Consider the following 16,232-nt stretch of genomic DNA (forward strand, 5'->3'; position numbering starts at 1 on the left):
CCCTCGTGGTCGTGAGCAACACGGTCACGCGTGCGCAGATGCACGATCCTCATGCACGCGCCTCGAGCTTCCATTACGACAATCTCGATAACAAAAGCCGCGGCACGTGCATCCCCACTTCGAATGGGATCTTCCGAAAGGTTCCGCGGGAAAGCAAAGCAGGACGCGCGTGCTTCATAGAATTTCGTCGTTTCACGTGCCTCGGAGGTGTCAAAACACAAGGCTTTAGAGCGGTTTTCCGAACCAAAAGGGGCATCGACTTCTAAATAAAGAAAGTTTTGGGTATGCTTTAACGTGCGGATGTATAAAATGGAGACCTGTTATTTCAGTCTTTATATAAGAAAATGAATGGCATTTATTGTGTTTTAGGATGTATTATGAGGCATTCATAAAATTAGGAATTATCCTCAGAGTTGATTTTAGCCGAAGAAAATATTTTCTCGGTACCCTAGGTATTGTATTAATTAAAAAAAATTTTTTTTTTAATATATTCACGTTTTTTTAATACATTCACGTGTCTTCCTTAATCTTTTTCAGTCAACGTTAATTGTCACAATATTGACTATACAGTATCATTGAGCAGAAAAAGATATGGTAAATATGTTTTTATTGATCTGATTTCAACGTTACTCGGTAACTACAATATTTTATGATATAATTGGAAAGATAATAATCTAATATGTTCAAATAAATGAACCTTTTATGAATGGGCAATAAATTCATGAAGTTTATAAAAAAAAGCAATAGCATAACTAATGTAACAAATGATATCTTTGAAATGTTTAAGATTCGCAAAGATACATATCTAATCTCAAAACCAAATAAAAAAAACAGTTATGATAATATGGGTTTGGTTGATAGCGTATTAGATTTTAAAATTACTCTCGATATGGTTATGATTTTTAAACATCGGATAAAATGAAATATACATGTACCCAATGATAAATATTTATAACCTCAATTTTTATTCTTAACCACTGAACGTTATATTTATCAATGTTGGACAACATTTTTACATTTCAATTTTTAAAAATGAATTTAGCGATGGAAGTATCTGTTTTGAAAAGAGGTGGACATTCAATTACAACTATCACAATCTTATCTACTTTGTACTTTAAAATGTGTCATTAAAATAAGGAACAATTCGAAATTTATGAATTCATTAACGCCTCAAAACACACAACTAATACTCTATCTCAAGTGCCGCGTTAGTTCGCTTTACATATGACTATGTAGTTCTCGTAAGTTATTATATTTTAATAATACATACTTGTTTAACATATCTTACATACACTCATATTTTCAACATAATAGGATTTCAACGATGGCAATGTAACAATGAAATACATGTTCCAAAGATTATTTTGTAAAATAAAATTACGTATTCATATTCTCCTAATATCTACAGAATCTCATGTATCGACAAAATCGATTTGACGTATGAACTATCATTATTAAAAAATATACAAAGATAAAATAAATAAAAAAATTTCATAGCGGAATATAAATAACACTGCAAAGATATATCAACAATAGGTACATTTGATAACACGTCAGAGAAGAACTTGTACAGTTCCAACATGTTGTAATAACCGTTTCTTCTGATCCCACAAATCTTCACAAACCTCGTTAGATGATTTCTAAATAAAATGCGAAATCTATGTCAAAGTAACCGAAGGATTAAAATTTTTCTAACAATACATAATCTAACTCACCAGCGTTATATCGATTCCATCGAAGAGATTTGATAATTTTGATGGCATGAAAAGCATCCGTTCGTGGCATATCGCTACAACGAGGCCTTTCCTTCTATATTGGGTAATCAGCTGTCGGCACGTTTTCCGGTTATTTCCAAGATGATGACCGTTAATATTCAACTAACCGTACCAGGTAGCCCAGCTGGCTTAAAAAATAGCCAAGTTACTCTGAAAAAAGATATTTATGATGTTGCTATATCATAATGATCTATTCTATTGTTTTCTTCTTCTTTAATCTAATAAAATACACCATTGAACATTCATTTCTAAATTACCATGTTCTAATAATGTATTTTTATCAGTAATTACGTTTAGACTTGTCGTTCAGATATCCGACCGATCTCGTATCTCGGGTATTCTTAGAAATAGTATGAAGACGGTCTATTATTCTTGCAATAGAATTTAAAACCACACGTGTCTGTTGGAAATATTTGGCGTGCGTCTAATGTAGTCAAACGGCGTCATGGCATATTTTTCCGTGACTGACGTTGCCAATAGTTCATGAGAAAGATCTCGTATGTCATGAAAAGAACGGTAGAAATTAAAATAACATCTCTCTCTCTCTCTCTCTCGCACTTTCCTACCTGTTTCCTTTTTCATCTCTATTTCTTTTTTTTCTTCTTCCATTTTACAGATGACGTTTTAAAAACATCGCACATTACGTAACAAGAATTTCGACGTGTTATTTAAACGACCAAAGTTCTTCGACATCGTCTGGCCAAAGAGAAGGTACGGAAACCCTTCGTCGAGCCAATTTACTTTTAATTATAATACGTTATGTACTTCTTTTTTAACTGCACTCGATTCAGCTATCTCCTTCGCTTTTTCCCAAAATGCATGATCTATTTTACAAAAAAAAAATGATATTTCTATATGTCAATATAGAAACTTTTTAAATTTTACTTTTCGTTGCAAGGGAAGAATTTGTTTGTCTAATATACATAATTTAAATGTATATACACCAATTATATTTCGTATTGGGGAAAATCAAAGAGTAAAGTGTGAAAGAAATTATTTCGTTTAGGGAAGGAAGATGCTTCGATATATCAAATACTCCCATAACAAATATCGAGTTAAATATAAACCTAGATTGCTTAGATCAACACAACTGTCTTTGTATCGTAAGCTAAAAGTATCACTGAATTTGATGCTTATCCCTCTTACATAAAAAGACATCTTTAGTTCGCTAAAAGAAATCTCTTCGAATGAAATAATTTTTATAGCTCTGAAATTTTTCCAGATAATCGTATATATACGCTGAATATAGAGTTGTAATCGAGAAGAATAAAAATTTAATCTTCGAACATATTACTTCAAGAAGGATAAACAACTTAAATATTAACGATATTAATTACAGAATATCGTTTAAACTGTTTAAACGTCTCTTCCAGGAAGGCGAAAAACAGGGGTCGCGGTAATGATTTGGTAGTGCGTGCAGAAAGGCATGCTTGGGAGTAAGAGAGAGATATCGGTGTCGCGATTGTAAGGCGAAAGATGGATACAGCAGGTCAGAGAAGGGGAAGGAAGTCGCACGTGTAGCCAACTTCCCCACTCCGGTTTGGTTTCTCGACTGAAAGGAGCGTCCTTCGGCAATCTTCTCATCCCTTTTGGTCCTCCAACCTTTTTTGACCATCACAATGTTTCTTTCCCTCCACGACAGAGATCGCCAGGATCTGCAACCAATCAGGGTTATTTGCAATGCCTCCACGTGGCTTGCAAATTTAATCTCAATGCATATTTGCATGTGTGCAACTACCGACGAGACTGCGTGTGCAACATCCATTATCGTTTCACTGTCTACAGTCAATGCAGATGATTTATTAATAAGTTATGCATAAGTAATATAGAACGTTTTAAGTATACAATGGAATATCTGGAATTACCAGTACGATAAACTCGTGTTTCTTAAAAGCTATTAAGGTGATAACTCGATCACAGATGAAAGAAAGTTTCAAAAGTCTGTAAATAGAGGTGAGGTTATTGAATTTATTGACATTTAATGATATCGTATTTTTGTAATTTCAATTACAATAATGGTTTCATTATCATGTTTTCTCTTATTTTACAGATAAAATGTAAGTTTCACTCGTGTCATATTGTAATTATGAAGCTTAAATTCAAGAAAAAGTTTGTTGTGTATGATACAGATTTTTCTGTTAGTATTGTTATTGTTAAAATACAGTGTTAAATGAAAAATTCGAAATAATATTGAGAGTTATTTGTTAAGAATTCTTTACAATGTATTTAAATTATTTATTAATTAATATTTGTACACATATTGATGCACAAATATATTCAAATACATTATAGAGATAAAATTAATCAAAATTCGATTTATTATTCTAATATAATTATCAAATTCTATATTGGTTTAAAAGAAAAGGTTAAATTTTGATGTTTATAAAATTTTTTCACATAATAGTGTACCAAATATATATAGTATCAAGTTTATTACCTTATATTTATTATATATAACTATCTTTACTATGAAATTGGTATATAGTGACATATTTTACTTTCACCGTTATATTACTATTCAATAATTATTATATTTATTCTAATTTTTAAAAAATAACTTTATTTCGCAAGTAGATAATATTCTACCTGCTATATTTTTTCCATATTCTTTCTATCTTAATCTATTTATTTATCTGATTATTTCTTTTTACAAAATTACTTAAAATCAATAAGTTCAAATTAAGAGACGTAATAACTATAAAAAAAATTTATAAAATTTTAATAAATAAAAAGGTATCTATGTACATATTTAAAAATGCTTAATATTTCACCCAAATTTTTATTAACATTTTAATCTAGTTGTCATTATTAGCTTCAATTTATAGCTATATAGATACAATTATCGAATATAGGTACAGAATGATTTAACATTGTGTTAGAATGACGAGTATATCAACCATCTTGTAATATGGACGTATAGGTGGCAGCTATCTCCAATATGAAGTCATGGATAAAGTCGATAGTTTATGTAACTTAATTGATAAAACAGTTGCTTTAGTTGCTTAGTTGCTTAGTTGCTATTAATTGAAAATCTATATCCCAATTTATTTGATACTTAAAGAATTATTGATACTTAAAAATTCTAAATTAATTTTCTTTTTAATATTTTGTAATAACGGTCAACTTTATCGACTATGCATGTTAATATTTTATGCAATAAATTGTTTTACCAGCAGAGGTCAGTATTGAGTAATTACAAATTGTATGATCTTTATTTAATCGAGTATCTCAAGTTTCAATTTATAAGTACAAAGCTTAATATTAATTTCTAATTTTAACTAATAATTTACCCCGATTAGTTTCATTTTCCTTAGTAAAAGTAACAAAATGTAGATAACTTTATGTACTCCTTAGCAACCGTTAGGCCATGCGAAAATCAGAGTAATGGAGTGAAGGTCAAATATTTGCATTATTTCAGCTTTAAAAGTACGGTGAAAATTAAAGAATGAGGTTTATGGAGGATCAAAGGTTGAAAGGTGCGGTTGACGATCAATTTCAAGCGTTCTTAGTGCAAGAAAGTAAAAAACAACAGTTTCAGGTTAGCTCATTGGTGATTATCCATTTCTTTCGATCATTTTTCGACTTCATGAAATAATTTTCAGTTATTATATTTCTGACATCGCAAATATTGAAAATGATATTTATCAATAAAATTATAAAATGAAGAATACTGAATACACTAATGAACTTTATATTTTACATAATACCATTTATGACTTTTTTGCTACAAATATGAAATTATTTATAAAACAGTTTTTTTTTAACAATATGTTGAAAGAATATATTTAAACATTACATATTATATGTTAAATATTAAAATTATATAGATTATGTAAAAAATACTAATGATTAATAAATAACTACTTGCTTGTTAATATAAATAGTGTAAATATAGTATTTTTATTTTCAGAGATTGGCACTTAATTTAACTGATATTTGCTGGCAACTCTGTATTGGATCACCTGATAGTTCATTGTCTTCAAGTAGTCGAAATTGCATTGTAAATTGTGTAGAGAGATTTATCGATACAAGTAATTTTATCGCATATAGATTGGAAAACATAGTTTTTCAAAATCCTACAGAATTGGATGTGCAATAAATTACTTAATAACCAAGATATCTTCATAATTATATTTCAATAAATATATTGTCATTACTTATGATATAGATTATGTAGTATTTTATAACTCATATTTTACATAATTTATTTTAAAAAATGTTTTCGAGACTTCATGGATTTGTAAATCGTCATAGACGAAAATTTATAGTAGGAGGTATTATTGTTGGCGGTGTTATCTTTGTTAGATACACAGCACGCAGGCTTCGAGAATGGCAAGAAAAAGAGATAAAAGATATGTTAGACAGATCAAAACGACGGCAATATTTTGAATCTACTGAGAGGACATGCAGTCATATGATAATGTCTCTTACATCAACTTTAAGAGTTTCTATAATAAAGATTTTGGATACTGATGCTATTGTAAATAAGCTTAGAAATGGTTGTCCTGATAAAATAGCATGTTGGAATGAATTAAAAGTTTTAGCAATTGCTAGATCTGCTGTAGTAGTATATTCATATGCTATGTTAGCAACTTTAATAAGAATTCAATTTAATGTAATGGGTGGTCATGTATACAAGGATATTCAGAATTCTAATGATACAACTACAGAAAATGTTATACAAACAAAGTATATGTCACTTTCGCGTCACTTTATATATGATGGGATTAAAAAATTAAGTTTACTTATAAAAGACAAAGTGGCAGAAATAACAGCATCTATATCTTTAAAAGACGAATTAACCTTAAGAGATATAGAAGAAATATATTGGGCAGTAACATCTTCTATTTCTTCAGATAATGCAAAGAATCCTATAAAAAATCTTGCCGAATATATGCTACTATCAAATTGTGAAGAAGAGCCAACACCTATACTATTAAAATTATTTAATGAAACATTGGATCTCCTAGAAAGTGAAGAAGTACAAAATTTGACACAAAGTAATATTAGAAATGGATTTAATTTACTAGTAGATCACATTTCTGCATTCTTTATTGGTTCTCCTATAATAGAAAATGGTAAAACTATTCAAAATGGTATTTCAGTACCAGGAACATCAAATCAAAATAGCACAAACATGAGGTATGATTCAAGTGTGTTTACAAATATCAATAAAGTATCAATGCCAATGGCTAAAATAATACCAATTATAAATGGACAAGTACCAGATAAATCAACATCAAAAGATTTTCAAAGTGAATTACTACAACGTCTTGTATTAAATAATGAACTTAAAACACTTGGAGCAAATATTTACGAAGCATTTAGTTTTTAAATATAATAATTCAAGCATTCATATTGTATACAAAACATATAACATTATACAAAATTTTTATTTAAGAAATTTACATTTATAAATGCACCTATAAATACTTCTGTTTTAAACATTTATTTTTATTTCAAACAAAAATATATAAATGTATCTCTTATTATGTAGTAAAACATTATGTATATGTAAAATATGCTTAAGTTGTGCGAAGGCTCTACCATTTTACTATTCAACTATGTATTTAAAATGTATCATGGGTTCTTATTATTGTGTACAATATAAAAGTAGAATTGTAAAAATATTTCTTATTTATTTTATTGCAATATATAATATCCTTAAAAAGTTACAATACATTTTTATTTTTTAAAAATTCTTTTTTTGATTTTATTTATTTTTTTGCAACTATTTTCTTTAAAATGAATACATATAAGTAATCTAATTAAAATAAAAGTAATGTAATTTCTGTAGACTGGTATTTTATTAATGAATTACTTTCAACAAGAAGGAAAGAAAGGAATTGTTTATTTCTAAATTTATATTAAAAAAAGTAATAAATTATGAATAAAAGTGTGTGATATAAAATTTAAGAGCAGATATATGCATATATTTACAATAATTGCGCGCGCAATTCATACGAAAGGTTTTAGAATCCGACTGTCAAATTTTTCACTATTAGTTCACCGCTGTTCCTTGTATGGTGCGGAAGTGTAAAAGAATATTTGATAATATAAAAAAGTTTTTAATTATATCATAATTAATTATTAAGATGTGGAAATTTGTAACTCGTGGTATTCGTGAAACTTTGGAAGTAGGTCGTACAAATGTTTATTTACAAACTACTCAAGAATCCAACACTCAAAATGAGGTTAAAACCAGTTTGACGTGTAATAATAAATTTTTACCATCAACTTTTTTTATTTTTAATAAAAAATTTTGTGGATCCACAAAAACTAATGGACCAAAAGACAAAGATCATGATTCCAAGTGGAATACAAAATATACCTGGTCAGAAGCCATAGGATGGGTAAACTATTTTGTTTATTTTTCTTATCTATGATCTTTTTATTTCATCTAAATTATAAAATCATAAAAGAAATTAATTTGTAATTTAAAAAATAAATACATAAAGCTTTTCAAAATTATATATAGAATAGTATTTTGTAATATTTTATGCTCAAATTCTTTTTTTTAATATAATTCATATTATTTTAATTCCTTTTTTTTTTTATTATTGATATTAATGTCTTATAAAATATAAAATTTCATAAAAATTACATTAAAAGTTTTAAATAGAATGATATCTTAGCAAATATAGTTTTATTATAATATTTATATTTATGTTAGTAATAATAAGAATATTAATTTTATTTATTTAGTAAATAATGTGGTAATTTTTTTAATAGACAAGTCTAATAGCTGTTGGAATGGTGGTGTGCCAAACATTATGTCTTCGTAGAAGATTCTATGAAAAAGAAAAAACTTCTTGTGTAAAACAAACTACTGATTCTTTTAAAAACAAACTATTACAAGTTCCAGAAGTACCTAGCTCTTATCTACTTAATCAAGTATTAAATTTAAGAATAAAACATATTTTACCACTTATTAATTGTATCGGTAATAATAAAATATATGCTCAAGAAAACACTGAAGTAGAATGGAAAGCTGACAAGCCATTTGGGCCAATTACTGTGGAAGAGGTGAGAATGTTATTCTGCAGACATTATAATATATGAAAAATAAACTTGTAGTAAAAAGCAGAAGACATTCTGCTATTAAACCAATGCATTGAATCATTACATCATACTATGTTATTTTCTACTATTCAAATTATTCTATCTAGTCTTTAAATACTAATTTATTGTACAGCTTCAATTGGATTAATGTCAAATATATTTTATTATAATTTGAATATTCTTTCAAATTCATCTTAAGTATTTGTAATCTGTTGTTTAATAAACAATTTTGTAATTTTAAGTGTATAAATTAATAATTTAATTGTAAATTACTGTTTAATACTATATTGTGTAAAGTTATAAAATAACAAATACTACGAATTTGAAAAATTTTTTATTATATTTCCTTTCCAAAGCAAACTTCTGTTTATTTGATATTGAAATTATATCTTGAATATAAACAAATTATTATAAATTTAATTTGATATAATTATTATTTCAATATGCTTAAGCACTTTTTAAATATGTATGTATTACACGATAATATAAGGTAGTAAAATACTATTTTGATCAGTCAATATAATATAATATGACTAATAAAGTAGCTAAACCTGAATGAAAGGTTTTCTTAAAGTATTTTTTTAATATAAAAAATTCTAAAATGAGGGTTATTAATATAATTTTAATACTTGCCTTTTTTATACATCCTTAGGCTTTAAAAGAAGCCACTGAAGAATTTGCTAATAGCCATAAATTAATTATGGCAGAATATGAACTTCATTATGGTCTGAAAGCCTTAAAAGAGACACGTTACAAAGATGCTATAAAACATTTTACTGTTGGTGCAAGTTTATCATCTGCTGCTAGTATGTTTAATTTAGGTCTATGTCATGAATTAGGACTTGGAACATTGGTTGATTATTCAAAGGTATGAAACCATTTTAATAATACACATGATGTAATATAAAAATTAAGTTATACCTTTAAAAATGTATAAAATACTGCATTTCTATAAATATTACATTTTTTTCTTTAGGCTGCAAAATATTATAATGATGCAGCAGCACAAGGTCATGCAGATGCTACATATAACTTAGGAGTTTTTCATGCACAAGGCAGAGGTGATTTTCCAGTAGATATTGATAGAGCTCGTAGTTATTTTATTAAGGCAGCAAAGTTAGGGCAAAGTCAGGCACAACATGCACTAGATTTAGAAAAACGTTATTATCAAGATAAATCAAAAGAAAAATCTACGATTTTTCCAGATGAACATAAAAATATCTTAGAGTATATGCGAAATAATGAAAATATAAATTATATTCTTAAAAAACTGGTTAATTACAATAGTGTATTTAGTACACAGTCACAAACAGAATTAGATTTAAATATGTGTGATTCGGATAAAGATATAATACATATTCCTGTGGAGTTAAATAATTATGGTATGTCATGTTAGGGTATAGCAGAATTACTGAAAGTGAAAATATAATGTTACTTGTGTATAGAATATACAATGAAATTTTTTCTAACATTTATGTCAATTATATTATTACGAATAATTAAGTTTAAACATAAAAATTTGAATTAATTATATGACATAATTTATTTAGAATATATAGTATTTTTACAAAAATATTTATTTAATATAACATTTTTAAGGATTGTTTTAAGACATTTACAAAATAAAATTTGTGGTTTTACATTTATAAAATTTTGTTTATAGAATCAAAATAGATCTTTTTCTTATTTACGTGTGTATATTCATTTTTGTGACTTATCTTCAGTAAGATATCTTCATTAATACAAAAGCATGGAGTTTTCAATGATAATTCAAATTTATATAATTATAAGAAATAAGTTCGTTTGTTATCTATGATGTATATATACATTATGATATATGTACGTATAGAATAAAAAAATTAATTTTATCTAACGCATACAGTCATGATAGCAATAACAAATGAAATATAACTTTGTCATAAAATTATATTGCTCATTTTCATGTAATTACATATGATTTTACTTTTTTTATAAAGTAGTAAAAATGTTTCATGTTTATGTTTTTCTTTCATATTTCTGTGTCTATATGAGGTATTTTTGATTAATTTTGTTTAATCTTCGATAAAAGAATAAATTCTTGTTAAACAATCAGGCATGTCTTATTGATTAAAAGTATAATATTTTCACCAGTGTGCATCACGTTTTTGTACTGTTTTTCTGATAAACTCGCTATGGTTAGCATATAAATTCAGATTTTTATCAATATCCATCCATTTCACATTACGTGCATCATCACCAGCTATTAACGTTATGCTTCCAATAACACTATTATTATTATCATGAAAATTTAAGGCTACAGTTTCCATCCAAGCATTATCTGTATTTCTAGGATCATCTACATATCCTTTATAAATTTCTTCTCCCTTTTCAAAAAATGTTCTCATCGATTTTTCTAATTTTTCTTTTTCTGTTTCATCTTTTCCTAGAAAATTCATTGCTTCTTCCATAAACTCTCTTTTCAAAGTTGCTGAGACTGTTTCACCTGGATCAACCATTCCACCAGGAATAGCCCATTCTCCAGAATCTTGTCTTTGTATAGCAACAAACTGCAAAATTGGTTTTTTTGTATCCTTATTTATTTGTATCATTCCTGCAAGATCTTGTTTCCAACGGGTTACAATTGGATCTGCTGCATGATTTGGTCCCCATCGCCCTAAGAGACCACGTCCAATAATTCCAGTGCGACCAATGGGATTTAAAGGATAACCATCTTTATTTATAACATAGTCACCCATAAAACTTCTACGATTTACCTTTCCTGTTAATAACAAATTTATAAATATTTCAATATATCATAATACATATATTAGATTATTAATTGAGTTACTATTAATTAATGTTATATTATATAAGAATAGAATGATAAAATGTTAGTAGAACTATTGATATTTTTATAAAAGTATAACAAATAAAAAAATGTGTATAAAATATTAACTAATATTTATTATTTATTAATTAATATCTCAGGTAATTAGAAAAATTATTTCTACAAAATGAAGTTAACGAATGTTTTATATAACTGTTGCAATACCTTAGAAGAAGAACAAAGAATGTCAAATAAAAAAATTAATTCAATATAGTCTAAATATAAACTAATTTATACAAGTTATTAATTGAACAAATTATAAATATGTGACAACAAACTTTTTGTCATTGTAAATGCTAATATATCGTTAATATTGTATTGAAATTGGTCAATTAATAGTTCAAATTATAAAACTATAATAAATTATTGTGGTTTCGATAACATATTTTATAATGAATGAATTTAGAATATTTTACTACTATATTAATTATACATTTGTTAATGTTGAAATTTTGTTATTTTTTGCGATCCTTTTAGAAACTTTTCTTAAATTAATTAAAATCATAAATTTTGTTAATGAATTGTTAATTTAAGAAGTTAAATTTGAAGTTTTAAATTTAGAAGTTATATTTCAAATTTAGTTGCTTACCGTCAATAGAGTTCCACTTTGGTTTGAACGAAATGTTATCAATTTCCGGGTCTGCCCATGATTTCCCGGTAAGATTTGAAGCGGTGTATTCAACTGGCTTATATTCTGAATATTCAATTTTCCATGACACTTTTTCTTCAGGTATTTGGAAACGTCTTATATTGCTAGATGGATAAGTACCTTGTCTACATTTATAGTGAATCATTCTGAGTATAATTTGCATTAAAATATATTCAACTTGTTTCTAAGTTTAATCATAGATGAAATATAAATCTATTATTAAATATAGGTTCGTATTATCAGAAGTAAAATATCGACTGTGAAGAAAGTGGTTTCGTTGTATCACCATAGACGACATAAAAGATACATAGACTTATCATTTTATGAATTTTCATAATTCAACTTTGATTACCTTATCGATCTAGAAATATGAGACTGATTATGAAATGTCTTATATGTGAACGCGACCAGTTAAAGAATTATTTGTCGAATATCAAAGATAAAGGAAAAGTGTGTGCGCTATGTATATATATGAGTATGCGAAAATGTATGAAATGGCATGTGGTGAAGAATAAATAAAAGATGTTCAAAGATGTTCAAAGATGTTCAAAGATGTTCAAAGATGTCCAACGTTGCCCCGTACGGTTTGGGGGAGGGGGTACACATAAAGTGGTACTCGCGATTCCAATCTAGCCTCCAAGCTATCCCAAGGTAGCCACTCAGAGGTTAGACTGGACTGCGAGTACTGCGTAGCTCTTAGCTTGGTATTGTTTGTCAAAGATCAATTATTTGGTAAAATCTATAAATACTTTGATAGAATCCATGGAAGTAAGTGTGGAAAAATTCATCTTTGACAAACAATGCCAATTACCAGGTCTCACCTATATGAACCGACGGTACCCTTGCCCGAGGTCAACCGAACATTTACGAGCTCAACCGATTTTCCAAAGATTCGCGAACTTTTTATAATTGTTATGACATAGTTCATTGTCGATATATGATTCGTATAATTGGCAATAACAATATGAACAGTAATTTATATATGGACAATTATTTTTTCATATAAAAAAGTTATTTACTACCGCGTAACAATATTTTTTAACATATATATGTTTAAAACAACTTTTTAAAGTTAAAAAAAAGTGAACAGTAACTAAAATTGATATTAACTAAAGGAATCATCCATAGTCCATACGGATAACCCATTCTAAAATAAGTTAAAATTCGCGGTTTTGACCAATTTTACGAATTTACTTAATTTATATATACATATTATACGCCTCAGAATGCTACCACACATTTTCAATCATGCATTTATAGAATTTTATGAAAATATGTTTAATAAAGGTGGTTACAATGCTCATGTACCAAATTTTGTAACTAATATATAATATATATTATCATATATTATATTTTTGATATTAATTTTATAATTAATTTTATTAATATATAACGTCTTTATATTGGAAATTAAGCATTTTTTAATTTATCATTTTCCTAACAGAAATATATTTATATTTGCTTCATTGATATTAATAAATATAAGTGACATCGTTTGATATTCTACATAGATATTTAGCACAACTATTTCAAAGATGCAGCATTTACCCGCCACAAACATACCTAGCTTGTCCGGCCGCAGTGGCAAAACGGCATACGGATAACAAATAATGGAATATTCTCGTTCGTCAAAGTAAAAGATTTCCTCAAAACGTTTCGTGAAGTAGTGAAATCGCTGATTGACGTTTTAATTACTACAACTGAAGAAATATATATTTGAGAAAAATAATGCGACATGTCGGGTATTAGTTCGTGACATTGCAGTTGTAGGTTACGTTTGTAACATTATCGTAATATTTACGAATAGGACACAATTTTTAGAAATTATGGGAAGCTTAAAAAGTTGAAGATTACTAACTGTAAACATTTCTTCGATGGTAAGGTGCACAAATTAAATAAACTGACAATAGTGTTTGTGCCTGTAAAATCGTACTACAAAGTTTACTTTCTTCGCTAATATTTCCGAAATTAGACTTTTGGATAAAGTTTGTTCGGTATAACAGCGTAGAGTAGGTACAAGACAATATTCTGTTGAAATAAACAGACACGTGCAATACTGAAAAAATATTGGACTCATGGAATATCACCAGCGTAGAGTCATTAGGTGTCAAGACATATTTTATAGTGAAAAAAAATTGATGCAGCAATACAAATATGTTATGATATGAATATTCTATTTTAGGTCAGCTAAAGATGTAGCATACAAGTTAGAAATCTTTGATGGTCAAATGACGATTCATAAAATGGGAGATGGCTTAAGCAGACAAGAAGGAATGAAATTAATTTAGATGATGGCCTCTTATAACAACTAAATATATAAAATACACTCAGATTGAAAGGTATGTTGTATTCCTGATCTAAATAAATATTAATATTGCTGATGATTATTCAAGAAAAGAACCATTTGGTTGACTGATTTATAAATGACTAAAGATTTAATATGAAATATTATTGACGAAGGATTTTTTCTATTACAGGAGACTTACAAACATGAGTAATATTTATATGCAAGAGTCAGCCACTAAGGGTAAAGTAATAAGTATCATTAATAATATTTCAATGGATTGTATATCTGTTTTTAAAAATTTAACCGATATACAATATTTACGGTATAAATTTCTATATTAATATATTAAATAATTTCTAGTTTGAATTACAATAATAAATAATAAATTTTAATAAATTTGATTTTAAAAGTATTTTACATTAATAAAACTAATATATTTGTTATAACTAGGTTATAATGAAAACAATTGTTGTTGATATTGATTTAGAATTATGAGCACAAGAAACTCCAAAAGCATGCAGAAATGTCATGCAATTATGTATGGAAGGTTATAAAGATGACACTATATTTCATAGAATTATCAAAGGATTCATAACATAAGGTGATGATCCCAGAGATGCAGGAGAATATATGGAAAAAACATATATTCATAAATATATGTTCATGAATATATATTCATTCATAAATATAAAATATATAGATAACCATTTAAAGTGAGACTATATTTAAAAATAAAATGAATTCCGTTTCTATTGAAAAATAATTATTGGATATATATGTCTTAGGACGACTTTCATACAAGATTACGTTTTTGTCGACGAGATTTAATTGCTATGGCTGATGCTGGAAAGGTGACACTGGTTCCCAATACTTCTTTATTCTTAGTTCTACACCAGATTTGTAGAATAAACATACAATCTTTGGTAAAGTTACTGGAGCAACTATATATAACATGCTTAAACTCGAAGAAGCACCTGTAGATGAGGTAAATTTAATGTTTGCAAGAATGTATATCAAGAATTGATATAAATATAATATTTCCTCTGTTTTGTAGAATGATAGACTACTATATCCTCCAAGATTGTTAAAATCTGTAATATTGAACAATCCATTTTCTAATATTATACCAAGAATAACAGTACAGGAATGTTAAGAAGTAAAGGACAGGTCAGAAACTAAAAGAGCAGGAGTAAGGTAAAAATCATATATGTTTGATTTTTACTAAGAATCTGCGATATTAAATATAAAATTCAGTGGTAAGAGCAAAACAGCTCATGATCATTTAACTGATCCCAAATTAAGCTCACAACCAGCAGTTAAACCACCTGGACTTGCAAATAAAAAAGCAATAAAGACCGTACTAGCGATTGGGAAAGTGACGACGAAGTAAAAACTCAAGAAGAATTAGAAGTTGTAAAGAAAGAGAAAGAGTTAGTTTATTGTTTACATTATAACTATGTTATAGAAAGTAGGAATTTTTATTGACTGTCTCTTATATTTATATTTTCAGAGCAATGAAGAAAAGGATAAAAAATACATTGAGAGATACAAAAAAGGAACCGAAGAAAGTACAAAATTATAAAATAGGTGATG

General features: G+C 27.4%; 4 protein-coding genes across 8 annotated transcripts; 3 read left to right on the forward strand and 1 right to left on the reverse strand.

Annotated features, from left to right (window-relative positions):
* Nucleotides 1–4,882: 4,882 nt before the first annotated feature.
* On the forward strand, nucleotides 4,883–5,885 carry LOC108547818 (mitochondrial import inner membrane translocase subunit Tim8 A-like). 5 transcript variants are annotated; one of them, XM_017900492.1, is made up of 3 exons: nucleotides 4,883–4,953; nucleotides 5,194–5,325; nucleotides 5,686–5,885. In XM_017900492.1, exons 2-3 carry the CDS (start codon nucleotides 5,221–5,223, stop codon nucleotides 5,872–5,874), a joined length of 294 nt encoding a protein of 97 aa, XP_017755981.1. In that variant the 5' UTR covers nucleotides 4,883–4,953; nucleotides 5,194–5,220; the 3' UTR covers nucleotides 5,875–5,885. The 5 variants fall into 5 exon arrangements, with proteins under 5 accessions (XP_017755981.1, XP_017755978.1, XP_017755982.1 ...); XM_017900489.1 differs by lacking the exon at nucleotides 4,883–4,953 and adding an exon at nucleotides 4,961–5,021; XM_017900493.1 differs by lacking the exon at nucleotides 4,883–4,953 and adding an exon at nucleotides 4,970–4,998.
* A 93-nt stretch (nucleotides 5,886–5,978) lies between these two features.
* Pex3 (peroxisomal biogenesis factor 3) lies at nucleotides 5,979–7,137 on the forward strand. Its single transcript, XM_017900488.1, has one exon. It carries the CDS (start codon nucleotides 5,992–5,994, stop codon nucleotides 7,108–7,110), a length of 1,119 nt encoding a protein of 372 aa, XP_017755977.1. The 5' UTR covers nucleotides 5,979–5,991; the 3' UTR covers nucleotides 7,111–7,137.
* Nucleotides 7,138–7,799: 662 nt separating this feature from the next.
* LOC108547810 (uncharacterized) lies at nucleotides 7,800–10,233 on the forward strand. The gene is made up of 4 exons (XM_017900481.1): nucleotides 7,800–8,128; nucleotides 8,508–8,801; nucleotides 9,490–9,705; nucleotides 9,814–10,233. The coding sequence occupies exons 1-4, from the start codon at nucleotides 7,871–7,873 to the stop codon at nucleotides 10,231–10,233; spliced, it is 1,188 nt and encodes a 395-aa protein (XP_017755970.1). The 5' UTR covers nucleotides 7,800–7,870.
* Nucleotides 10,234–10,859: 626 nt separating this feature from the next.
* Nucleotides 10,860–12,632, reverse strand: LOC108547815 (ADP-ribose pyrophosphatase, mitochondrial). The gene is made up of 2 exons (XM_017900487.1): nucleotides 12,293–12,632; nucleotides 10,860–11,595 (listed from the first exon to the last, which is right to left on the reverse strand). Exons 1-2 carry the CDS (start codon nucleotides 12,513–12,515, stop codon nucleotides 10,961–10,963), a joined length of 858 nt encoding a protein of 285 aa, XP_017755976.1. The 5' UTR covers nucleotides 12,516–12,632; the 3' UTR covers nucleotides 10,860–10,960.
* Between the last annotated feature and the right edge of the window lie 3,600 nt (nucleotides 12,633–16,232).

The sequence above is a fragment of the Eufriesea mexicana genome, unplaced genomic scaffold (genome assembly GCF_001483705.2).
Source record: "Eufriesea mexicana isolate 0111107269 unplaced genomic scaffold, ASM148370v2 scaffold1289, whole genome shotgun sequence".
Lineage (NCBI taxonomy): Eukaryota > Metazoa > Arthropoda > Insecta > Hymenoptera > Apidae > Eufriesea > Eufriesea mexicana.

What these genes read in the sequence shown, in the direction of transcription:
- LOC108547815 (XM_017900487.1), bottom strand. Translation starts at nt 12,515, where the DNA reads ATGCAAATTATACTCAGAATGATTCACTATAAATGTAGACAAGGTACT. An exon ending in AAAGTGGAACTCTATTGACG is followed by an intron (nt 11,596 to 12,292) that starts GTAAGCAACTAA and finishes TGTTATTAACAG; the next exon opens with GAAAGGTAAATCGTAGAAGT.
- Pex3 (XM_017900488.1), top strand. Translation starts at nt 5,992, where the DNA reads ATGTTTTCGAGACTTCATGGATTTGTAAATCGTCATAGACGAAAATTT.
- LOC108547818 (XM_017900492.1), top strand. Translation starts at nt 5,221, where the DNA reads ATGAGGTTTATGGAGGATCAAAGGTTGAAAGGTGCGGTTGACGATCAA. An exon ending in AGTTTCAGGTTAGCTCATTG is followed by an intron (nt 5,326 to 5,685) that starts GTGATTATCCAT and finishes TTTTATTTTCAG; the next exon opens with AGATTGGCACTTAATTTAAC.
- LOC108547810 (XM_017900481.1), top strand. Translation starts at nt 7,871, where the DNA reads ATGTGGAAATTTGTAACTCGTGGTATTCGTGAAACTTTGGAAGTAGGT. An exon ending in GGTCAGAAGCCATAGGATGG is followed by an intron (nt 8,129 to 8,507) that starts GTAAACTATTTT and finishes TTTTTTTAATAG; the next exon opens with ACAAGTCTAATAGCTGTTGG. An exon ending in GGCCAATTACTGTGGAAGAG is followed by an intron (nt 8,802 to 9,489) that starts GTGAGAATGTTA and finishes ATACATCCTTAG; the next exon opens with GCTTTAAAAGAAGCCACTGA.